Raw genomic sequence first — 25,531 nt, 5'->3', positions numbered from 1 at the left:
TTCTGAGCCTTAGAGAAGAAGCATTTTTATTCACGGTCTTTACGATTCGATATAGATTCCCCGTTTCTCACATCGCATCCCGAGCCACTTTAAGCATCAACACTAGATAAACTTTTAATCTGCAATTTGGGGTCGAACTGGCTGTTGAAAATCCTCTCCGCAGAGTCAAGTCTCCTCCGCGGTCTGGACAAATATGGTGTGGAATCTGCAGCGAAGAATCGTGAAGCATCGAGGAGCCAGCTGCTTTGAAGGTCTTCCCGCGGCGCAAGGCGGGCTTCGACCCACTGTTTAAATACCAACGGTCGACTCGAGGGGTGCGCGGAGGTGTAGGCGTCCGGCTGCAGCGAGTAGCTGCTGGAGGCTGGGCTCCGGTGGCTATCTCTGGTCGCATATGCTACCTCCCCCTCTCCCGGCTGTGAGGGGCCAGAGGCCTTCGGGGCCCTCTTTGCTTGGCGGCTGCTGGGGAAGCTGGCGAGCGTGCGCCCCAGGTTAAACAGGGGAAGAAGCCTGTCTCTGCAGCCCTTACCGAAACCACGGAAGGGGGCAAATGACCAGGTCTGCCTTTTCATCCTTTTAAATCAAATGGAGGGAGGGGAGCCCTAGATATGCCTTGCCTATAAACGCAACTAGTATAGCGTTATGATAAACAGCGAAACAGGAAGAATCGTGGCATCTAATTTTCTTAGTTTAGGGTTAGGGTTGGGAAATACAGACCAATCCCTTCAGTTGGAACCTATGAGCTGAGGAAGGATCCTACTCCGAAATGCTGACTAGAAGGACGGGGTGAAAGTAGTGAGTTTTTCTTGCCTGCATTTCTTTGAGTTTCCTTGTTTCTCTGCCTTCTAGACAACTTACAGTTTTTCCCCCTCGCTGCGAAGAAAATCCATCTTGGCATTTTGATTTTGAAATTATGGGTACACAAGACTATTTTTCTAAAATTATCCACAAATATTTTGTATTTTGAGCAGTTTTATATGTGAACACAGCAGTACTATTGAGCTATATTCTTGTCCGGTACCCCCATTGTTTTTCGCCCAATTTTCTGTTTTCCCTTTTCCAGACCTTTCTACCTAACTTTAGAACAGTATTTCCCCTAATAACTTTTGAGAATATTGAATATTTCATAAACTGAACTTTACCCCTATCTACTCCATTTTTGATACACGGTTTTTAGATAATATGTAGTGTTGTTAAGATATGTCACAAACTCTTAGCCATGGACTATAATCATTAAGGTCAGTGTACTTGCTTTGTTCTGAAGAAAAAAATCACTCTCAGTTCAATGGCATTCCATTGGGAGGAATCATTTAAGACTTCTAATCACAATGAGATTGAGCTAGATTAAAAATGTAAACTGCTATTGTATACCCTTTTCACTATGTCTCCGCAATAAGTTTAGTCGAGCAGGTCTGACTTGCAGAGAAAATTCTCTGGAGGATGCTGGGAAGCAATATTGAATCCATCTTAATGGTTGAAACTATGCTGCAAGCAGAGTAATGGCTCTTTTCCCTTAATTTCTTTTAATAAGGGTTATAAAGTGAAAACATTAATCCTTTTTTAAAAAGTAAGTTATTTTTCATTTCTGAAAGTACTGTGCTAAAATGTGCATGACTTGTAGATTGTCTTAATATCTTGGTTTTAGTGTTTCAGTTTCATAGTAGATTTAGCAAAGTCTCATGAAAATGTAGAATAGTGGCTGTCATTTTTTTGTATAATACTTCTTTTTAATACCTTTATTTTTTCTATCCTCTTCTATTATTTACCTCCTTCACCTACAGATCCAACCTGTACTTGTATCTTACTCTTCCTCAAAAATATTTATTCTGCTGATACTGAAGAGGATGTGTTCCAAGGACATACTTTGTTGTCAGAAAGTCCATTATCAGAGGTAGAAATAATATGAGACATTGATCTATGTTCCAGGACTTCAGAGAAGGGAAAGATACCATAAAGTGCTAAGTAAAACAAAATTTACATGTACTAAAAACATGGAATATATATTTGGAAGAATTAAAGCCTACAGAGGGAGATACAATTTATATTAAAGCTATAGAATGTCTTAGGAAAAGGTACCCCTAGAAGAGTCATATTAAGATAGGTGGGTCTGGAACTTAATACAATAAATACTATATTGGCCAGTGGCAGTACCTAAGAATATATATATATATTGCAGTTACAACCAGATTAATTCCCACTTCATCTTTCCCAGAAAAGTTAAGGCTGGTCTTGGGAAGTCCTTTCTTACTGCTTCCTTATATCCATCTATCCCCTAGTCATCTTAAAAGATATTTAATAAGGCTTATTTTCTTGGCTAATATTTTGTATTATGTGATTTCAGGATCACTTCTTTTTCCTGTTATCTCCCATTTGGCAGATACTCCCTCTACCTAAAAATGTAAATATTTAGTAGTAATTGATTAACTGAAAAATATTGACTAGAATCCCTGCATGAGCATATAAATTATACTCAATAGCCTGTTCTTTACTATGTTGCTAAAGGAGAGGAGTCTTGGAACAGGAAGATACTGTGTTCCTAAAGAAGGGGGGAAGCAGAATTTGGTGGCTAGGGGCTTAAAGTAGAAAGCCTACTAAATTTAGGATTTGCAAATTGCTGACCTTATTACCTCTAGTTATACACAAATACAGAGAAAGTGTGTAAGGGAATATTTTGTATCTTGTGCAACTGCTAGAATGTTGACTGGGGGAAAAGATTATACTAACTCTACCTGATTTATGAATTGTTCTGTTTTGTTTTTAATGTCAATGACTTCATTTTAAAGGAGCTTCATTCTCAGAGGATTCATTATTCAAGGTATTATTATATATTTTCCTTCTATGGAGTGTCCATGGACAGTTACACATAGATCTTTTTAAGTGTGTTATTAGGCACTGCCTTACTGATTGACTAAACTTACAGTTTAGAGGCCGTTTAGCTCTTTCTAGAAGATTCTTAATCATTTATTTACCTGTCAATATTTATTTATTATATGAACCTCTTTTGAGAATAATCTTCGAGAATCTAATGAAAACCGTACACCATGCAATGAGTCATTTAACAATATAATCCCATGTTGTTTTCTTTGGAATTTAAAAAACTATTTTATTTAAAATCTCAATTATTGTTTCTGTCTTTTGGTGCATATATACATACCATACTGTTTCATATATATGTTCTCTGGAGTTGTATTCCTGTTTCATAGGCCCTTTATATGTCAGCTTTAGTAGATATTACCAAAAAGTTTTCTAAAGTAATTATACTAATTTACCCTTCCAGAGCATTGTATGAGTTTCATATGTTCTACAGTTTCACATTTTGGATTTAGTTTGGAATTTCCTAATGACAAATAAGATTGCATGTCTTTTCACATATTTACTCTTGTGAAGTTCTTGTTCAGGTCTCTTTCCCGTTTTCTATTGGCTTTCCTTTTCTTACTGCTTTGAAGGGAATCCTTTACATACTCTAGATATGAATTTTTTTTGTTGGTTTTTAGCTCTATAGCAACATTTTCTCTCAGTGGTTTATATTTCCACTCTCTTGAAGGTGTCTTTTACAGAGTTGCTAATTTTAATGTGATTCATCTTAACAGTTATAAGATAAGAAATCTTTCTCTACCTAAAGATCAAAGATATTCTCCTCTATGATCTCCAGCAAGCCTGGTTGTCTTACATTTTATGTTTAGATCTTCAACAAACCTGGAATTAATTTGGTAAAAGATGTGAGGTACCATTTACATCAAGGGGTCAAGATTTATTTATTCTATCTGGGTATTAAGTTGACACAGTACCATTTATTGAAAAAGACCATCTTTTCTCCAGGGCTACTCAGCATCAACTTTGTTATAAATCTAGTGTCAATATAAGCATTGTCTTTTTCTGGACTCTTCTGTTCCATTGTTTTATTTGTACATTTTCACTAATTCCAAATGTAACTTTATAATGAGTCTTGATATCCAGTGGTTAAGTCCTCCAATTTTGATTTTTATCAAGATTGATAGTTATCCTTTATCTTTTGCATTTCTGGATAAATTTTTGAATCAGCTTGTCAATTTCCATTTAAAAAAAAACCAAAAACCTTGAGAGTTTTTTTGGAGGGGGAAATTCATTGAATCTGTGGATCAATTTTTTGAGTCTTCTAATGCTTAAAGAAGTTGTATACTTTTTCTGTTTATTGCTTCTTTAATTCATCTCAATAAAGTTAGGGTTTTTTGTTTTGAGGTCTTATACATCTTTTCTAGATTTATTCACATGTTTGTGATACTTTTGAGGCTACATGATTTATACATAGAAAATCTGTTTTAGAAATTATACAGTTACTTGAGGGATACAGGGAAGTACAACTAGTTTTTATGTATTGGCCTTCTACCCAGCAATCTTGCTAAATTCACTTATTTTTTTTGGACTCTTTTATTATATACAGTTATGTCATCTATGAATAAGGACAATATTATTTCTTCCTTTTTAGCATTTATTCCTTTTATTTCTTCTTCTTGCATTTTTGTACTATCTGTGACCTCTAGTACAAGGTTAAAGAGAAATGATGAGAGGGAACAAAATTCATTCCCAGTCTCAGGAAGAAAGTTTCCTTTATTTCTCCATGAAGCATGATGTTTGCAGTAGGTTTTTGTTTGTTTTTGTTTTTGTTTTTTTTGGTAGATATCCTTTATCAAATGCACACAGTTCCTTCTTTTCTAATGTCCTAAGAATTATATTATGAGTGAATGTTGAATTTTATGAAATGTATTGATAGGATAACACTTTCTCCTTATTAATGCACTGACATTATAGTAATTCATTTTTTGTTTTGCTTATACTTTGGATTATAGTCCAATAGTATTCAATTAATTTTGTCCTTCAGATAGTTTTACTTTTGACCATTGGGAGCTGTTTCATTTGTCTCCTGTGTCCTGTTGACATACCCCCATCACATTGGAATTGGTTTATTTTGTGTATACTTTCTCACTTTCTAGAACTATGTAGTACTTTTGGCTCATCTTGTATACGTTCTGTCCCAGCCTTAGAATTAACTATTTCTACAGGGAGTCCTGGTTCCTTTTATTGGAGAACATTATACGCACTAAGATTTGAATGTGAGGTGTGTGCTCTTTACTGCTGGGGTGTTGTTGCTTTTAGTCACTTTCAGCTGGCAGAGAAAGGCAATGCGTATATATACTAGCTGTCTATATACACTTATGGAGAAATACTTCAGTATATAACTGTTTGTATCTATATTAAGCTGAACATGAGTTCATACTGGAATTTTCTAACTCTAATCCATTAGGCAGGCATGGCTCATTCTAGTCTCCTCTGTTTACTGATCTATAAATTCCTACTCTAGCAATAAGAAACATGACTTCTGTTCTGCCTTGTTTACTTAATTATTCAGTTCCCAGTGTGTGTTGCTGGAATTGTAGTAACTCATGCACAGCTGTATCAGAATTAATGCATAAGTACATGGGAAACAACTTTCTAAACTTACATATAGTTTATAAACCAGCATACAGTGTTTATATGCATGTGGTTTTGTCTTTTTAGCCTTGCACTCATTTCCAAAGTTACTTAGTTAACATCTTTTCCATGCATCCCCTTCTATGAGGTTGTTTCCCAGCTTCTAAATGGTTTTTTAAAGGTTGCATACGTTAGAGTTCTCTTTGTGTTATCCTGTTTTTATAGGTTTTGACAAATGCATACTGTTGTGTATCTACCACTGCAGTATCATACAGAATACTTTCACTACCCTAACAAATTTCCCTACATTTACTTATTCAGCCCTCTCTTCTGCTTCCCTCTAAGTCCTTGTTTAACTATTGATCTCTATTGTTTTCACTGTCACTACAGTTTTGCCTTTTCCAGAATGTCATATAATTAAGATCGTACAGTATGTAGCCTTGTCAGACTGGTTTCTTTCACTTAGGAAGATACAGTAAGGTCCATCCATGTCTTTTTGTTGCTGCTCATTTCCTCATTGCTGACTTAATATCCTGTTGTATGGATGTACCACGATTCTTTTCATCCATTCACCAACTGGAGGACATTTTGGTTGCTTTCACTTTTTGGCAATTATGAATAGAACTGCTATAAACATTCGTGTGCAGGATGTTATAGGTACATACTTCTTAAGTTTGGTTTGGTTAATACCTTGTTTACATGATTGCTGATTGTATTGGTAAGACTGTTTAGCTTTGTATCTGCTAAACTCTTCTCCAAAATGACTATACCATTTATATTTCTTCCAGCAGTAAGTGAGAGTTTCTGTTTTTCCATATTCCATATGCATTTGGTATCATCAGTTTTTTGGATTCTAGCCATTATAATAGGTCTGTAGTGGTATCTCTCTCTCTCTTTTTTTAGATTTGCAATCACCTAATGATATGTAAGACTGAGCATCTTATATGATTATTGTTATCTGTATGTCCTCTTTGGTGAGATGGATGTTCAGATATTTTGCCTATTTTTTAGTTGGCTGGGTTTTTTTTTTTTTTTTCTCCTTGCTCTTGTAAGAGTTATTTGTATATTTTGGGAACAAGTCTTTTATTCAATATGTATTTTTGTAAATATTCTCTCCCAGTCTGTGAGCTATCTTTTCATTCTCTTGACAATGTCTTTTTTAGAAAAGAAGTTTTAAATTTTAATGACATACAACTTATTTTTTTTTAAGATTTTATTTATTTGACAGAAATCACAAGTAGGCAGAGAGGCAGGCACAGAGAGAGGGGGAAGCAGGCTTCCTGCCGAGCAGAGAGCCTGATGCGGGGCTCGATCCCAGAACCCTGGGATCATAAACTGAGCCGAAGGCAGAGGCTTTAACCCACTGAGCCACCCAGGCGCCCCACAACTTATTTTTTAAAAATTTGATAGTGCTCTGATATTATCTAAAAACTCATTGGTAAACCTGGGGAAGCAGATTGTTGCCTAGCTGAACAAAAATGTGGGAGGGGTTGTGGGGGGAGAGAAAATAAAAATCTAGGGTTTAGCAGCTCCTACATGGACTTTCAAATAATCATACTTATTTCAGCCCCCTTGGCCTTACCCCTTAGCCTTTCATAAGCATTAGAGGTCCTTCATTTCTGGACTTATCTTGTGGCTGTTTGTTTCCTCTTAAATGGGCAGATAAAATTAGCCTGTCTCTGCTTTGCTAGGTTGGTTTTCACTTAATCATCTGCTTTCCATCTTCCAAAACTTTGTTGATACTTTCTGTCATGTGGAATCCCCTCTGATTCATTTTGCCCTGGTGAGTGTGTATGGTTTTTAATCATTTACTTTCATTTTAGTGATGTTTAAACAAAAGAAATAAAGATAACATGCATTTAATCTGCTGTATTTTACAAGCTGAATCCTAAATTTTTTTTTGACTAATCTATTTTTATTTTTTAAACAAATCATCTTATTGGCAACTATATGAGATCAAAGCCCTGGGAATAATGACTATATCTGTAATAAATTCCTTTGTCTCCATTTATTACTGATTTTATTATGTAACCATTATAAGCATCTAAGATAGTCATTGATGGAGATTATTTCAGGTTAATTTTTCTCCCCAAATGGTACTTTGTTAAAAATAAACTATTAGGGAGAGTATCATGAGACACATTGTAAGAATATGAACATAAGGCAAACTTACTTTTTTTGTAAGGAAAAAGTATTTGGGGAAAACGCATTATCTTATATTTGGGAATATGCTGTAGATAGACGATAGCACTAGACCAGTAGGGAAGATAAGTTAGTGGAGAAATAGCTAAGATAAGACAAGTATGGTAAGTGCGTGTAAGAGATGTGAACAAAATATAAAAGATTCAGAAATAGGCTTAACCAGTGTTTTATGGATTTTTATTTTTAGGTGAAATTTTAGATTATTTCAAAAGCTGGAGCCAAATGTAATGTTAAATAATGGCAACAGGTGACTTAAAAAGAAGCTTACGGAACCTAGAACAAGTTCTTCGTTCACTAAATTATCCTCAAGAGGTGGATTGTGTTGGGTGAGCTATGTATCAAACTTATTTGTGTTCTTTTTGAAAACGATTTGAATTAAGATTGGACATTGGAGGTGTATCTAAGTAGAGACAGGTTTTACTGGCTTGTTTAAAAAATTTTCCTTGAAATGATTAAAATGTTTTAGAAGGCAGGGAATTACAGGAGTTTTTTGCTAAGTATGAGTCAGTGAAAAATTCTAACTCAAGAGGTTTAAAACACCTTTTAGAAGTAGAACCATGAAATACAGCTGTACAAGGTATGGTTTCTATACAACTTTTAAACTTATTAAAGTATAATGGATCTCATTAATTATGTAATTTGCTATCCTCTCACATTCAGTTAGATGGTATTTTTGATTGGAAAGATTCTAATTGATGGGTTTCTTAAGACAACTTACACCACATGCTAAGATTGTTATTAAGCTAACATTTAATAGACCCCACTTGAACCTTTCGCTGTAGTTTTCACTTTCCATATATGACTTACTTGCTTTTGTAGTATGTAGGAACATGCATTTCTTCTATGTTCATGCTGATCTAAATATGGTACTCTCATCATCTACCCCTTCATATTTCCTTTCTCTTCTTACCTGGGATTATTGATTAAAAGTATTCCCCACTACGGGGCACCTGGGTGCCTCACTTGTTAAGCATCTGCCTTTGGCTCAGGTCATGATCCCAGGGTCCTGGGGTCAAACCCCCCGTCCATCTGGCTCCCTGCTCAGCAGGAAGCCTTCTCCCTCTCCCAAGCCCCCTGCTTGTGTTCCCTCACTTGCTGTGTCTCTCTCTGTCAAATAAAGTATTCGCCACTAGAATATAAGCTGAAGACTGGGACTTTGTTTTGTTCACTGCAGTATCCTCACATCTAGAATTGTGCCTTTAGAGGTAACTAGACATTCAATGAATAAGTGTCAAGGGACAAGTCCAGATTAGCTATAAGTTCAAGTAGTAGAGTAAAATTGGTTAAAACAGTAAAAAAAGAGAATCTTAGAATAATGTGCTTTACATGTAAGCGTGGATGTTCTAGGGATGTGCTTTACGTATACATGTGGATGAACCATATGGAGAGCTAACCCCAAGAGATGGCAAAATGAAAGGATAATGAGGACCATGGGAGAAAGTTGAGCTCTAAAGACCGATTCCAGGCCTTCTGTGTGAGAATCAGAAGTTGCTCCACAGCATGTACCAATCAGATCCTGCTTCCTTAACACAGGGGCATCCTATGTTGTTGTCTTGCTGGGACTTAACCAGTTTGAATAGCAACATTTTCTTCTTCCTACTTGAAGCATCATTTTAAGATACATTCTGGATAGGAATACTTGGAAAATGTACCAATTATTCCCCTATCTTTTGAGTTTGGAATTTAATATTTGATTTTCTAGCTGACTCAGGAGTATTGTTAAGAATAATAATTTTTAGACTGTTTCACAACATAGTACTCTGCAGGGTCTTTTAAATAGGTCACACCACTTGCAGCTGCTTATTCAGGGTGCCCCCGCTCACCCACATACACACTCCACCACAAGTATTTTGATTCTTATATTCCTTACTCATTTTTCACCTTTTCTCAGCATCTCCTGTTTGTCAGTCTGCTAGTTTATAATAATTGTTTATTACTACTTTTTTTTTTTAAAGATTTTATTTATTTGACAGACAGAGATCACAAGTAGGCTGAGAGTCAGGCAGAGAGAGAGGGGGGAAGCAGGCTCCCTGTTGAGCAGAGAGCCCGATGTGGGGCTCGATCCCAGGACCCTGAGATCATGACCTGAGCCGAAGGCAGAGGCTTAACCCACTGAGCCACCCAGGCACCCCTGTTTATTACTACTTTTAATCAAATTCCCTAGAAACTAGATAATCAAGATTTTTGAATTAAAATAAGTGGTATTAAATGTAGACCCCGGCTGTCTTCTAGTCATAATGTGCATAAAATGGACAGATTTTGCTGTTTAAAAGTATCATTTTCATTTCCTGTTTTGAGCTAATACACAAGGTTGCTAGAATAGTTTTCTCATTGGGTAGATGTAAAAGAAGCAATTATATTTGTCCTGAAAAATAAAATGTTATTTTATTGTATACTTGTTCTCTGCCTTTTAAAAAAGTTTCAGGTGAGGATGGGGAAATTTATGTATGTCTTGAATTTTGTGGAAAACGAGTGTTTTCTGTAAGTGCGTTTTTACTTCAGTGGAACACATATAACTGGCTAATTGAAGAAATACCTCCTTGCTTTGTTGTGGGAGAATCAGTGAAGGTACTTCACATTGAGAAAATAAGGTTCATATGTAGACAAGTAGAAAAGAGTACAAGACAGAGCATAAGGCATCAGACTCTGAATGCCCTGGGACTCATTCTGCAAGAAATCAGTGTGGATCAGAAATTAAGGGTGGCTCTCTGGGAGGCTTGAGATCTGCCAAATAGTTGATAAGAGGGAATAACAGGCCAAGAATAATGGGATACCTTTCTAGACTGGAGGAATTAGCATACTGTACCAAGGTACAGATTTCTACTGAGCTTGTTACAAGTGGAGGATTGCAAACTAATCAGCCCAATTACAGTAGATGCCTTTTCCAGCCCGGTTTCCCCTCTGTAACATAGAATTCATAATATTTTACCCTTGCAGGTTTATTATGAAGAGCGAATGAGGTAATGTAACAAGTGTTTACAAGTATATTCAAGCGGTATATTTGTTTAATTAGAGAAAATGGACTGATCAAGTAAGGCTAAGCTTTGGAAACTCAAATACTGTGGTAAATAGACTGTACTATTACTAAAGAGCTAACTGTTTAAGTAAATGAACTTATTTCATAGTAACTTGGCTATAGTGAGTTAGAGTAGGAGATGGAATCTAAAGGGTTTTGTGTATCTCCTAATTATTTGGCTGTAGTGTTAATTTACAAATTATTGACACCATATTTTATATTTCCTTTCTTATCTGAGTTTGTGGTTTTATGCTCATTAAATATCTTTCCCTTTTCTCCCAAACAGTTTGGTAAAGGGAGATACAGCAGCATCTTTGCCCATCATCAGCTATTCCCTTACCTCATATTCACCTTATGTAGCAGAACTTCTGATGGAATCCAATATAGAGCTCATAGCGAAGAATGACTTGCGCTTTATAGATACCGTCTATAAGGTATTTTTGAGTTTATGAAATAATTCTTTCAGAAGTCATTGAATGATTTTTTAAGAGTAATGTTTTATAACCCCTTAAATATATGTGAACCACATCTGTTTGACGATATTTTCATATGTATTTCTCATTTAGACGTAGTCCCTATTATAATCAAGGTAATTTAAGTTCCCATTATGTTTTATAATCTAATAAGTGGCAGTTGGTAAAAATTTGTCTTTGGTTACCATTTGCTCTTTTTATATCAGAATTTTAGTAAAATTTGGCATATTGACAGAATTTAGAAATGTGACTTTATTGAGTAAAATTTGTAGTTTATAGAATTATGATTACTATAATTAGTAAGAGGAAACTACAACTTTGAGATTCTATGTTCATTGATGTCTGAGACCATGTCTTATATCTAGTCCAGTATCTACATTTATACTGTATGTACACTGAACTTAATCTCATGATTAAAAAATGCCTCCAGATTACCATTAATTTTTACTCAAGCACTGGTTTTCTCACTTCTGTTAAAATAATAAAACCCGTTTATCAAATCTAATTTTTTTAAAATAATGAATTGCATTTCATGAAATGGTACCTTTTATGTGAAGAGTCTCTTTTTAGTCTTCCCTATCTTTGCCTCTAACCCCAGCAAGCTTCCATGGAAACCTAAGAGGCACTTCTAAGAAATCCTAGGGTTCTACAATTGCAGGCTTTGAAAAATGCTGGTCTAGTCTATTTCTTTTACTTTACAAATGAGACATTGAAACACAGAGAGACCTACTGACCATGTTGTGGAGGAATTAAGTTATGATTTTTGTGACATCTGGTATGGTATTATTCTTTATTATCTAGTAAGTTAAGGAGTTTTTCTAGTACCAATGAGGCTGTTTGAACTTTTTGATCATTGACTATATTTTTTCATCTCCCTAGACAGTCATCTATTCTCTGCTACTTCCTAACTAGCTGTTTTCTATGTAAATACCTATCTCCTACCTATGACTCATATCACCCGTATGAATATCTTTAATACCCTTAATCTAATGGCTTGGTCCTCCTTTTCCTCTCAAAGATGTTATTACATTCCTGACTGGGTGGCCATTTATGATTTTTGGATTTTGGTCTATTCCCTCTTTATAGCTTCTTCGTGATCAATTTAATTATAAACCAATCTTGACAAAAAAGCAGTTTCTCCAATGTGGATTTGCAGAATGGAAAATTCAAATTATTTGTGATATTCTGAATTGCGTGATGAAAAAGCACAAGGAATTGAGTAGTCTTGAGAAGGTAATTTTGTTTATTGATTTTAACTTTCTCCAAGTAGCTCCGTATTTTAATGTATGCAGTCAGTACCCTAGATAGCAAACTAACAACAGATGTACAATTACTAGATAACTGTACACCTGAATGTTTGCTTTAAATACTGGTCACTTGTTTTTACACATTTGTGACTTTGAGCTACTAGTCCTAAGCTAACTGTTCTGACAACACATTTTCTTCACATCTTAGTTTTCAAGGGGCGCCTGGGTGGCTCAGTGGGTGTCTTCACATCTTAGTTTTCAAAAGACATGTATGTCTCATTAGTTTCTTATCATTTGGCCGTTGTATTTCATATATGAAAATTTAAATAATATAATTTAAATATATGTCAGCTTTCACATAAAATAAGTCTTAATATTTTATTTTTTTAAAGATTCCCTCACAACAGAGAAAGAAAGTCAGTTCTGTTAAGTCAGAATCTTCTTTAAGCACTGAGAAGACATCTACAGATCCTGTTGGCATTGACATCACTGGCAGGTTTATGACTTCAGGAAAGGTAGGAAAATAGAAAGAAAATGTGTCAGTGCTAAGAATTATCTACCTAATTAACCAGTGTACGAGTTTCACTTTTCTGACTAGTAGCTAGTAAAACATTTTAGTCAGGGGCGCCTGGGTGGCTCAGTGGGTTAAGCCTCTGCCTTTAGCTCAGGTCATGATCTCAGGGTCCTGGGATGGAGACCCTCATTGGGCTCTCTGCTCAGTGGGGGCCTGGTTCTCCCTCTCTCTGTCTGCCTTCCTCTCTGCCTACTTGTGATCTCTCTCTCTGTCAAACAGATAAATAAAATCTTTAAAAAATAATCAGATATAATAAAAGATTTTTAGCAATGTATACCATATTATCCAGAGGACAGTCCTCACATTATAAGAGGTTAGATATGTAAAATTGACGAATGTTTCTTCTTATGTTTCTAATGCTTACTTCTTTCTCATTGTCCAGATAGAATAGCAGTGATTTGGGAAGGTTATGTTATGTGGTCTTAACATGTACTCTTAATTATGTATCTAGTTTTTTGAAAACATGGGAATGTTTGAAGAGCATACCATTACTTATAGTGATAGGTTATGATGATTCATTTGTATATGTTCATATTTTTATACCAGGAGTGTATAGTATCCAGTGATTGATAGTCCCTACACATATAATCTGGTTTTGGATTAGGTTTTTGAACATTTTTTTTGTTGTTGTTAATAAATAACCTACCCTTGTCTCCTTTGAGCACTAGCGGATGAATGAGTCCAATGCCTTTAGAGATAGCTTTTCTATCTCCAAGAGACATTGAGGCCAAAATATTACTTTATAACAATTAGTATATTTTCAGCTATCTTTCACTTTGGGCAAACCATTTCTGAAATTGAAGGATAGAATATCAAGTAATCAAGGTATAATTAGGTAAAAGATATGAATAGTTTCTGGCTAAGATAAAATCTAGAGAATTATTTCTCCCCAGTCAAAACTGCATGAGTTATATTAATAGAATCTATTAAAAAATGACATTTTACAAGGGGGAGAAATGTTCTTAATTGCTTTTTTAAATATAACCATTTTGCAACATGTAAAAGAGCAATAAGAAAAGGAATTAAAAGACACATTGTTTCTGAATAAGTGCCCATACTTCTTGTAAACTTGAATCTCTAACTTATCTAACTCTTGTTAGTTTTATATGATTTTTTTTTCCATTTTATTTATTTTTTCAGCGTAACAGTATTCATTCTTTTTGCACAATACCCAGTGCTCCATGCAAAACGTGCCCTCCCCATTACCCACCACCTGTTCCCCCAACCTCCCACCCCTGACCCTTCAAAACCCTCAGATTTTATTTTCTAATTTCTAAATGATTTATATATAGTGTCCCTCTCCAACTAGAATTTGTATGAACAGGAATTTTATTATACGGCTTTTTTTGTAACCTTCCTGTGCTTAGCACAGGCACTGTAAGCACTTACTAAATATGAGCTGATAAAACCAAATATATTTTTCAATCTTCTATTTCAGTTTTGGGGCTGAGTAATGATCTAAATTGCCCCAATAAGCTGCAAAACTTAAAGGCATTAAGTTTGTTTTAGTTTTCTTAGAACAAAGTATTCTTTGTCATTAATAAAAATTCATTTATTTATTTATTTATTTATTTATTTATTTATTTAAAAAGATTATTTATTTGTCAGAGAGAGAGAGAGTGCACAAGCAGGCAGAGTGGCAGGCAGAGGCAGAGGGAGAAGCAGGCTCCCTGACGAGCAGGGAACCCGATGCAGGGCTCTATCCCATTACCCTGGGATCATGACCTGAGCCAAGGGCAGCCGCTTAACCAACTGAGCCACCCAGGTTTCCCTGTTAATCAAAATTTAATCAGTGCCACCAGATCTTTAATTAACAGAAATTTGAATAAATTTTAAAAGTATTCCAACTTAGAAAAGTTGGAAATAAATAATCTTTCCAACTTAGAAAAGTTAGAGTCACTACTTTACAGGTAGAGTCAATACTAAAGTCAATACTAAATTGAGTCAATACTAAAGCAAATGGTTTCTTTTCCCAGTATCTTCTCTGTAGAGTATGATTTGTGAATTCTATCCTACATTATATGACATCTTTATAGTGCATATGCAGTCTGTCTGTAGTAGAGGAAATAGGCAGAAAAGACTTGTGTGAGTGCATAGTTTGACCTCATGCCTTACTCTTAGGACTTTCTCTTTGTCATTATTAAGTTTGAATTATTAGATGAAGGTCTAATATTTTCTGGCTTGTTTATTAGAAAAAAAATTGTAATGGTCCCCTTCACGAAGCCAGTTCTTGATTATTTATATGTAAATTATGTGGCAACCTATTATGGAATGTTCCAAACATTCATAAAAGTACTCATTCCCAGGGAGCCTAGGTGGGTCAGTTGGTTAAGCATCTGCTTGGGCTTGGGTCATGATCCCAAGTCCTGGGATTGAGCCCCACATTGGGCTTCCTGCTTAGCAGAAAGCCTGCTTCTCTTTCTCCCTCTGCTTGCTGCTCCCCCTGCTTGCTCTCTTTCTCTCTCTGTCAAATAAATGAATAAATAATCTTTTAAAAATTACCCATTCCCACTATTAGAAGTTTATCAACCCCTCCTTAAATCTTTTTTTTTTTTAAGATTTTATTAATTTATTTGTTAGAGAGAGAGCACAAGCAGGGGGAGTGTCAGGCAGAGGGAGAAATAGGCTCCCTGCTAAGCAAGGAGCTTGATGTGAGATCCCAGGACCCTGGAATCATGACCCGAGCTGAAGGCAGACTCTACTTTTTTTTGTTTATTTTTTTAAAGATTTTATTTATTTGACAGACAGAGATCACAAGTAGGCATAGAGGCAGGCAGAGAGAGAGAGAGGAGGAAGCAGGCTCCCTGCTAAGCTGAGAGCCCGATGCGGGGCTCGATCCCAGGACTCTAGGATGATGACCTGAGCCGAAGGCAGAGGTTTTAACCCACTGAGCCACCCAGGCGCCCCTAAAGGCAGACTCTTAACTAACTGAACTACTGAGGGGTCCCAGCCCCTCCTTAATCTTGTTTCATCTTTATTGTAACCACTTTTCTAGCATCTTTCCCCCAAAATCTGAAACAATATGAATCAAATCCCAGACATCATTGAATAGATATTTCAGTTTTTCTGGTCCGTAAGAATGCTTTATAATCAGGACCACAATTTCATCACACAAAATATTAGTAATAGTAATAACAGTTTAATCAGTAGTGTTTGGTATATACCTTAATATGTTATTTAAACCTTGGTAAATCTTAAAGGGAAGAAAGATATTTCTAATGAAAAGTTATTATGTCTATGTTTAAAATAATTTTATGAGGAAACCATTGAAGCAGCTCTGACGTATTTTCCTTTATGCAGAAAAAAGCTGTGGTGATCCGTCACCTGTATAACGAAGATGGTGTTAACATTCCTGAAGATACGATAAGTACTGTAACAGATGTTAGTGAAACATTTGATGTGTGTAACTTAAAGACTACTGAAATAAAGATTCCTGAAGTAAAGTTCCCTGAAATCAAGTGTGAACAACAAGTAAGAATTTTGGTCCTCTTTAACAGATGCAAGGATTTCTTACTTTGATGTACATGATTACTTCAGCATCTAAACTTTGGAATGCCTCTAACCTTTTGAGTCACGAATCATAATACAACACCTTTTACCATTATTTAAGAATAAATAAGTGTAATGTATAGGATCAACAGATACTATTTGTTGCTTATGTTTAGGGTACTGGACCAGGTGTTACGGGTAAGAATTTACTGCTCCAGGGAATTTACGGTCTGGTGAGAGACTGCAGTATACTACTTTGTACAGTGAGGGTTCTCTGTTTATCTATGCCCGTCATTAATGAATGGAGAAACTGGTATACTCATGCCATTTCATTTTCCTTTTTGGGCCCTCACCGTCCCTCTCTCACTCTTAGAATACCTCTCCTATTACTTTATTGTCACAGACCCTATTATAATGTCTAATATGTACTGCTCCTGTTAAACTTTTCTTTCTTCTCTTTCTTATAACTTCTCTACATCACAGTATACAGTTGTCCCTTATAAAAATTAACACAGGGTCATGAAGCTTAATTCCTTTTTGTAGCAAACTGAACAGTCTCAATGCACTGTCATTTCTTTGTCACTCCCTCTTAGCTTTGTGCTAGGGGCTATTACAGAAAAGTTCGTGACAGTTTTCTCATACCACCAGGTGTTCTAAGAACTTCATGCAAATTAATTTAATCCTCACAGGAACCGCATAAAGTAGGTACTGGGTTGTTTTTTGTTTGTTTCGTTGTTTGTTTTAATATATATAAGGAAATTGAGACCCCAAGGTCATACCCCTCAGGTGAGGTAGTTCCAGTGTCCAAGCATTCTGTCTCTCCAGATCGCACTCAATTCTCACACTATACTGCCTGTTGTAACTACTGAAATAACACAGTGCACTGAAAAATGGGATACATTGAATTTTAAGGGAATTTTAGTTGGTGTAGTATAATTTTTAACCTCTTTATTCATTTTAGGATGTTCAAATCAATCCTGAGATTACTGCACTACAGACTATGCTTGTTGAATGCCAAGAAAAGCTTCAGAAACTGACTTTGGTAGAGAGTAGATTAGACTCGTTGGAAGAAAAAATGAAAGGAAAAGTGATGGTAAATGAAAAAACGTGGACTAATCTTCTAAGTCGTATCACTCTTCTTGAAACAGAAATGCTTCTGTCTAAAAAGGTATTTTCTTTCCTTAACATTTCTAGGATCTCAGATACAATTAAGTTTTCATTCATTGTAAAGTGTGTATTCTTTTAGAAAAGCTAATTATGATAATATTAAGGTAGTGAATACTTAGTTGAAATGAGGTTCTGTTTAGATACAGCCTATTTTGTTGCTGTTGTGGTTATTGTTTTTCTCTTTATCAACTAAGATAACCTAGCAAAACTCTCTAGCTTCCGCTTTCAGAGCTGTTAATACTTAAACAGGTCTAAGCATTTAAAATAAGGTAGGATAATGTTTGATTTTCTTTTTAAAGGTTTTATTTATTTATTTGACACACAGAGAGAGAAATTACAAGTAGGCAGAGAGGCAGGCAGAGAGAGATGGAGGAAGCAGTCTCTCCACTGAGCAGAGAGCCCGATGCGGGACTCGATCCCAGGACCCCGAGATCATGACCTGAGCCAAAGGCAGAGCCTTAACCCAGTGAGCCACCCAGGCGCCCTAATGTTTGATTTTTATGAGAAGCTTGAGATTATATTCTTTAATAGCCTAAATGGCCTATTTTTATGGGGAAAAGAAAAAATGGACAGGAAGAATTAAAATCATGACTTCTGTTTTTATTCATTTACTCTGATCAAATTATAAATTTCATAGAAACAGTTAACCAAATTTGCCATGGTCTTATCAAATCTAAGAAATTTGTTTTTTTATTTACTTAGGATTTCAATTTCTGGTTCAGTTAAAAATGTTTAAACATTCATCATGTCATCTTTATATTTATGCTTAACAGTAAGAATATAAAAGAGTACATTTTCTTTCCATTTTATTCTAAATACTAATCTGTATTATTCTAGAATAATGAATATATAGACTTCAGTGAAATGAATGAAGACTACGAATCTAATAATGACATGGATATTCTGAGTCCTGGTAAGTTCTAATGTTATGACAGTGGTATTGGTGGTATGGCAAGAAGTTTTCAGGAGGATGATTTATATAGGTGTTTGATAATTTTTATATTCCCAAGCCTTACTTTTTAGAAACTGCGGCACCCCGAGAACAAAAACAATATTGAACTTACAGACTACTGAAGCCAGGCATTGCTAAAAAAAAGCCAGCTTACATATCCTTTATGACATAGTGGTTTGGGCACTAAATTTGTTAGACTACACATTTCAGATTTGGTAAAATGTTTCCTCTTTGCATTTGTTATTCATCTATTCAACAAATTCCAAAGCTTAATTGTGAGGTCCTTGTAATCAAGATCTTACCTTGTATTCTGTCTATCAGGCAGAAAATAGGCCTGTATTTCTATCTCCAATATCTGTATATACTAGAGCTCAATTTTTTATATAGTGGAAGAATCCTGAATGCCTGCTACTTGCAAAACCTTGCCTTTTCCTGGGATGGTGACTTAGTTGGTTAAGCGGCTGCCTTCGGCTCGGGTTGTGATCCCAGGGTGCTGGGATCAAATCCTGCATGGGGTTTCTTGCTCACAGGGAGAACCTGCTTCTCCCTCTACCTGCTGCTGCTCCTGCTTGTGCTCTCTGACAAATAAAATCTTAAAAAGAAAAAAAAAAAAGCAAAAACCTTGCCTTTTCCAATTTTGCTTTTGCATTTTCATAGTTATAATTTTATTAACATTATTACAGAACATAGCTTTAGCCCATTTAGTTAAAATATATACAAGTTTAAGCCGCTATGCTATGACTTAGACTGATGGGTAGACAGGCCACATCTGAAATGTGTTACAGATTATGAACAAGGTAAATGTCTGATCTCAAAGCTTATAATCCAAATGTGATCAATTAAAATAGTCAGATTTATATATGAATTCTTATACTTTGCACCTTACATATATATGCTACATGGAAGCAGAGTTTGATCTCGGAAGTTGAGAACAATAATTCACCAACCTGATTTTAGTATTAAGTTGGGAATGGTTTTGTGAAGTTCCTGATTTGTTTCCCTTTTATCAGAAATAGTGTTTCCATGGCTGTAGGCGTCTCTGTCTTGGTAAAAATCAGTGAGAAGAGGTTTTTACTATGGATTGGGCTTATGTGGGGTGATTTTGGAGACAGTTTAAAGAAGTGAGGGTTCTTCTAGTTTGGGTGCTGTCAGGAAGCAGAAGCAGTTTGATGACTGATAATACGAATGAAAAAAAGAGCTGAAATTTTCAGTGGAAAAGAAGCACTCATGTTAGTTGGGAGAGCCCTATAGCTGGTCATTTGTGTGTTTACTTACATTCTGTCCTTGTCTATATTCATATGTGACAGCAGTCTCATTTTGTTTCATCACGGTAATGAAATGACCTCAGATGATGTTCATTTTCTATGAAATTTTTTATGTTCAGGAGGGGATGCAGTGATCTAGTTGTTAATTACTAGATAGGCCCTGACATTGAGGCTTTTTCTGTTTTTGCTTTGGGGTTTTTTTGTGCCTTTTTCCTCCCAAGAAAATAAAGTTATGATATCACAAGAATGTAGTTCCAGTATGACTAGAAGGAAGGGTACATGTGGGTATATGAAGGAAACTGAAGCAGAAGAGTAGAAAGACAAAATCATGTTTATGTGTAGATTTTTAACAAAGCTAATAGTGATCAGATTTGTTTCAGGGAAGTCATCTTAAAACAGAATAGTGATTCATTACAGGAAAGTAACACTGGGAAAGAGAGTAATTAATTTGAAGGGTCTTTCAGTGATCTTTACTTTAGAATAATGGGGGTGTCTACCAAGGCTATGATAGAATAAAGAGGAAGTAATTTATTTAGCTGTTAGGATTGATAGGCCTTGACTGCTGAAAGAAGTAGAAGTGGTGAAGGAGGGGGAAAAAGTCAAGACTGATCACTGTGTTTGACTTGTATGACTGGTTATACAAGTAACTATTAAAGTAACTAATTGTTACTTTAATAAAACAGAATTATTAATAAAATAATAAATAATTTATAATATAATTTATTGAATTAATGATTCATATTAAATATGATTTAATATAATTTATTAAATTATTAATAATAAAATGCTTAATAAAATAGAAAATTAAAGAGAAGGTTTGGGAAAAAATGAGTTCACTTTTGAAAATATTAAATTATGTATGATATACTTAAGACAAAATATCCAGAAATCAGTTGGACATAAATTTTTCCCTGGTTGGGAAGTACTAGTTTATAAATTACAGGTTTCCCTGCTATCAGAAGAGCATTACTGTGAAACCTTTCATAAGCCTAAATGGCATAAAACAAAGAAGCAGTTACCACTAATTTATATAAAAACTTCTTTAACCATTTCCGGACCCCAAAAATGACTTCTCTTAGACTTTTCCGATACCTAAGGACACATCTTGCTAACAGAAGCACAGTTAAATTGTGGTAAAGCACAGTTGCTCACAGGAGCAGTTCAGAGCTGTGGAGGCCTGGTTCTGAGCTGCTGAGTATAGCTCCCAGGGAAGCCGCTTGGCGGGGCCACTCTCCCTGCTCAGGGTGTGAGGCCTCTGTAATGACTCGCTGCAAAACAAATGCTGAACACTATTTTCATTTTTCACCTTTATTCATAAAAGTCAACATCCTCCTTGATTTCTTTTGGTTAGCAAATAGATACTAATGTGGGTCTTTTGTTAAAAGTAAAGTGCATAATTCGAAAACTGACAAAGTGGGAGATACCTGTATAGTTAAATGGCAAAGGACCTAACTAGTTCTCTTGATGCAGTCAGGTCATAATTCTCCAAAGTTGGCAGTGAAAGCTTAATGGTCATGTGGAGAGAGTTGGCTAGAAAATCTAGATCTTAGAGATCCGCTTACTTCACGGAGGTCTATTAGTGGCGACTCTGAAACTCCCCTTCAGGGCCACTACTCTCCCCTTTGCTTTCTAGTCTGAGCTTAGTTACCAGTCTTTTCTCAAATCTCCCATAGCACAGCTAAGAAACCATTACATTTGTACAAGGAAGACTCTACTAGAGGCTCAGGAACGCAACAGGAAAAATCGACACAGAAAGTAATACACACTTAGCTGATCTGGCTATCACATATGGCTGGTGTTCAGTATATGCCCCTGTAATCTCTGGAATGCTGTATATGGCTCTCTGAATAGCCCCCTAGCTGGCCTAATACCAGGTTTCTCCCATCATGAGGTACACCCTTGAAGGCTAGATAGATACCTCCAAGGCTAGGTCCCAGAAAACAGCAGACAGACCCATTCCTTCACCTTCTACTCTGTCTTCCCACTCTTTATTTCCTGTCCTTGGACTCAAAATCCACCGATTTTTGAACAGCTTAATTCAGAAGTGTCCTTTCAAAGGACACCTCTCTATTCATAGAAAATAACCCAAGATTAGGGAATGGTAGATACAGTTCCTACCTAGTGTCAAGTTATTACTTGAAATTACCTATTGCCAGCAGCCCCTGCTAAAAGACCTGGGGGTAGCTAATCTACCATGTGATCTTGACCCAACTGGATCAAAAGTAGACACCTAACCCAGAGAATACCAATCCAAAAGGTGTTGAGCCAGATCATTTTCTCTCCCTTGGGAATTTGGAATTAGGATATTAAGTCAGTCAAATGATGTTGAGCCTGGAATGGGTGGCCATTTTGTTCAAATTCATGTTGATAAGCAAGCAGAGAAATGGAGTAAATAAGTAATGGAAGTAGACAAAAAGAAATAGAAGTGGACAAAAAGAGCCTTTCTCCCTTTGAGATGAAAGTAAAAGTCTAGTTGTTTCAGTCCTTAGGTGGTAATACTTTTTTCCTAAATGAGGTTGTCTGTGTAGGCTTACAATAAAACTTTCCTATGTATACTAGCTTAAATGGGTGTCTTTTTTTTTTTTTTTTTTTGCCTTGATTTTGCAGCCGTATGTATCTTGACTAAAACATCGGGCTAGATTTAATAGCAGCATGTCTTATCTATGATGTTTTATAATTGATTGAGTTGTAGGAAAACTTTACCATCATTTATTGAATGAATGGTATCGGCATACTGGAACTGGAAAGTTGTTCAGTTCTTTAGGAAAAAAAAAAAATCTGTAAACCCCCCCTTTTTTTTCATGCATATTTAGGATAGAATGTTTCTTGATTTTTAAAAAGTATAGTCAGTGTTAGTAATAGTTACCACCACTTTAAGAAAACTATATACCTGAGTCAGTAGCTTATACTTAAAAATTGTGAACTTGCCTATTTATTCAGTTGATTGCTGTGATAAATGTAATAGTACCTTTTAGTCATTTTTATTGGCCTGTTTTGAACATCTAGTTCTCTATGTCTAGGTCATTAGGTCGTAAAAAAATAATAGAAATTTATCTGGGTCTACACCAGTAGTCATTTCGTATTAAAAATGTCTGTTTCTCTTCAATATATACATGAAATTTTTAGATATGACTCCACTGTGAAAGGAAAAGGTAACCTAAAAATGAATTTCTCCACAGATGGAAAAAGCAAAGAGGAGAGGCAAACAAGTATTCCTCTATCCTCTGGCTCTAGTACAGTGTCATCAGATTCAACTCCCAGAACCTCAGCTGGTAGTTACTGTGGTTTGAAAGAGAATTCACAGGTAAGAAAACTGGCAACTGCTTAGATGATTTCCTTTCTAAGGTCAGAACAAGCAAGCATTAGATTTAGTTGTAGATGCCATTGGCAAGAAAAAATAGTGAAACTGTAAATCTTAATCTCTCATAAAAATTCTTTATGATAAGTAAATAGTACTTAATGCAATGTTTTAGAATGTGTTTTATATGTTCATGGTCCATCTTTGATGATGGTTTACTTTGAGAAATCGCCTAAATTTGTTGCTTTTTAAATTAAAGGAAACAACAATCCAGAAAATGGAAAGGATGAAAAAAATGTAAGTAACAGAAAGGGGCAACAGAAATTCATTTCTCTATAGGGAATTGTATAGGATTACAGTATATATGGAAAGTGCATGTGTGTTTCAAATCTTAAAGGTCTCTCAATCAGGTGTGGGATTCCCTTCAGGACTCCAGTGGGTAATAAATCCACCTACAGTTACATGTTTGTGAGATGAGTCACTGTTTTGGTTTCCAACAAGTGATGTAAAACATTGTTAATGGAATTAATTGTGGGATTAAGCAGTGCAAAGATTTTTGTGGTTGAAAGTTAACCAAGGATATTATGTACTTTTGATAACTAATGTAGCAAAATATTTAATATATGTCGGTGATTGGTTTGGAGACATTTTAAGTTTTATTAGAATATTGCCAGTCTTTCAGACAGTTATTGGTAAAGCACTACTAAAAATGATACTTGTTTCTTGTACAAATGTGAAACTACCAATGGTTATTAAAGAGCAATTAAAAAGAAATATAAAATGAACTTGTATAAATTATTATGAAGTCTACTACTTTAATGAACTATATCATTTTGAAATTTGATAGGTATTAAAATAACTTAGGCCTAAGAATTAAGGACTCAGTTCACTTTGGTTGCTCTTTCTCCCCTCTGGCCATAGTATGTACTTAATTACTGTTTATACCTTTAAATAAGAAAAATACTGAAATTTATTTTAGGTTCAAAAGCCTAATTTCAGCCACTTAAACCTGTGCCTCGTTATGAATTTTTTTTTTTACTTAATATGATTTATTTGTTGTATTGCAGGTTTGAAGAAACCGCAGAGTTACTGAAATGTCCAAATCACTAATTAGAGAATTTTCTGCATCAACTTCTCTAAGTTTGGCTACTGTACATATTGTATATTTTAAGAATTCTCTATAAATTTTAATATGCTACAATGTTTTTATGAAGAATTTGAATTCCATTTGGTATATGAGTTTTTTCAATATTGAATAAATACTTATTTTTATGCTATGATTACACTTTTTACTCTGTTTTACTTTTTTAAGAAAAACTTATGTGCCAGTACATTTCTTTTAGAGAGTGAAGTCATTACAGCACTGTGTTTTTGTGTTGACATTTGTTGGCAGTGTGCTAAGTAATATGCTTTTTAAAGTACAGGCTTGTGGACCATGGTTTACATCCTGTTGGAAACATTCCAACTGGGATTTGCGTATTGTACCCAGGGGGCTCTCATGCATACCATCTTGCCGTCTGTACTGACTAATATGTTGAATGAAAAGTTAAAAATACTCATTGACAATTAAATAAAAATACAATTTTATGCTTAATCAAAAAGCAGTAATACATATTTAGTTAACATTGAAAAAGTGAGGGTCTGATTCTCTTTCTGTATTTGGCAACAGGTCAGAAAGTTCACCACGAAAAGTGTGTTGAGTATTTTAGTGCTCTATTCCATAACACATTTTAAGACCAGCAGTACAGACACAGATGGTGGCCATCCAATATTACAAGATACACAGTATGGTTTTTTGTTTTCTTTTAAGTGATGGGAAGTTATATATTTTTCTAGAGAGAGAAAAGGTCTTAGATGAAGTTAAATCAAGAGAAAAATGAAATTCACTTTAAATTACTAGCTACATTACTAGACAAATGATCTTTTTAAAAATGTTATACGTAAAAAATGTAATAACGGCCCTGAGAAATCTTTAAGAAAATTGAGTCCATTATTTGGAAGGAAAAAAGGAGGGTTTTTTTTTTTTCCTTTTTTATTATTATTTAGATCATCTGATTGTATTTTACTTATTTATTATCTGTTTATATTCTATGTGTAATTTGATATTGTCACATGAGACTAACATTAAAAGTTAATATTAACATCTGTAGAAATAAAGCATTTTTAGTATTCTAATGTGTTTAGTCATTAAACTTTAAAATTTATGAATTTTAAAAGTTAGCATACAAGCTTAAATTTAGTAGAATTTAGCAAATATTTCTAGGATTAATAAACCCACTTAGATTTTTCATTATAAAAAAATTACAGAAATCAAGATTAAAAGATTTTCTTGTAAAAGAAAAATCTATTAACTTCTGAACTATCAGTACCAGCATGGAATTATAGCTCCACCTTGTGGTTCAT

General features: G+C 35.1%; 1 protein-coding gene across 4 annotated transcripts; it reads left to right on the top strand.

The window, feature by feature from the left end:
• The first annotated feature begins 234 nt into the window (after positions 1-234).
• On the top strand, positions 235-25,531 carry CEP44 (centrosomal protein 44). Of its 4 annotated transcripts, XM_045988968.1 has the most exons (13): positions 239-555; positions 1,779-1,888; positions 2,781-2,812; positions 7,835-7,973; positions 10,950-11,097; positions 12,223-12,369; positions 12,776-12,898; positions 16,258-16,428; positions 17,408-17,614; positions 18,451-18,526; positions 23,010-23,134; positions 23,388-23,425; positions 24,196-25,527. In XM_045988968.1, the coding sequence occupies exons 4-13, from the start codon at positions 7,885-7,887 to the stop codon at positions 24,236-24,238; spliced, it is 1,167 nt and encodes a 388-aa protein (XP_045844924.1). In that variant the 5' UTR covers positions 239-555; positions 1,779-1,888; positions 2,781-2,812; positions 7,835-7,884; the 3' UTR covers positions 24,239-25,527. The 4 variants fall into 4 exon arrangements, with proteins under 4 accessions (XP_045844933.1, XP_045844924.1, XP_045844917.1 ...); XM_045988961.1 differs by lacking the exon at positions 1,779-1,888 and having other exon boundaries at positions 240-555; XM_045988950.1 differs by lacking the exons at positions 1,779-1,888; positions 2,781-2,812 and having other exon boundaries at positions 240-555; positions 24,196-25,525.

Source organism: Meles meles, chromosome 2, assembly GCF_922984935.1.
Source record: "Meles meles chromosome 2, mMelMel3.1 paternal haplotype, whole genome shotgun sequence".
Classification (NCBI taxonomy): Eukaryota; Metazoa; Chordata; class Mammalia; order Carnivora; family Mustelidae; genus Meles; species Meles meles.
The sequence above is the reverse complement of the archived record's forward strand: the minus strand, read 5'-3'. Positions and strand labels throughout refer to the sequence as shown.

Excerpts from the sequence above, each read along its gene's own strand:
- CEP44 (XM_045988968.1), top strand. The coding sequence starts at position 7,885 with ATGGCAACAGGTGACTTAAAAAGAAGCTTACGGAACCTAGAACAAGTT. Across the intron at positions 7,974-10,949 it reads CAAGAGGTGGATTGTGTTGG|TTTGGTAAAGGGAGATACAG; the intron begins GTGAGCTATGTA and ends TCTCCCAAACAG. Across the intron at positions 12,370-12,775 it reads AATTGAGTAGTCTTGAGAAG|ATTCCCTCACAACAGAGAAA; the intron begins GTAATTTTGTTT and ends ATTTTTTTAAAG.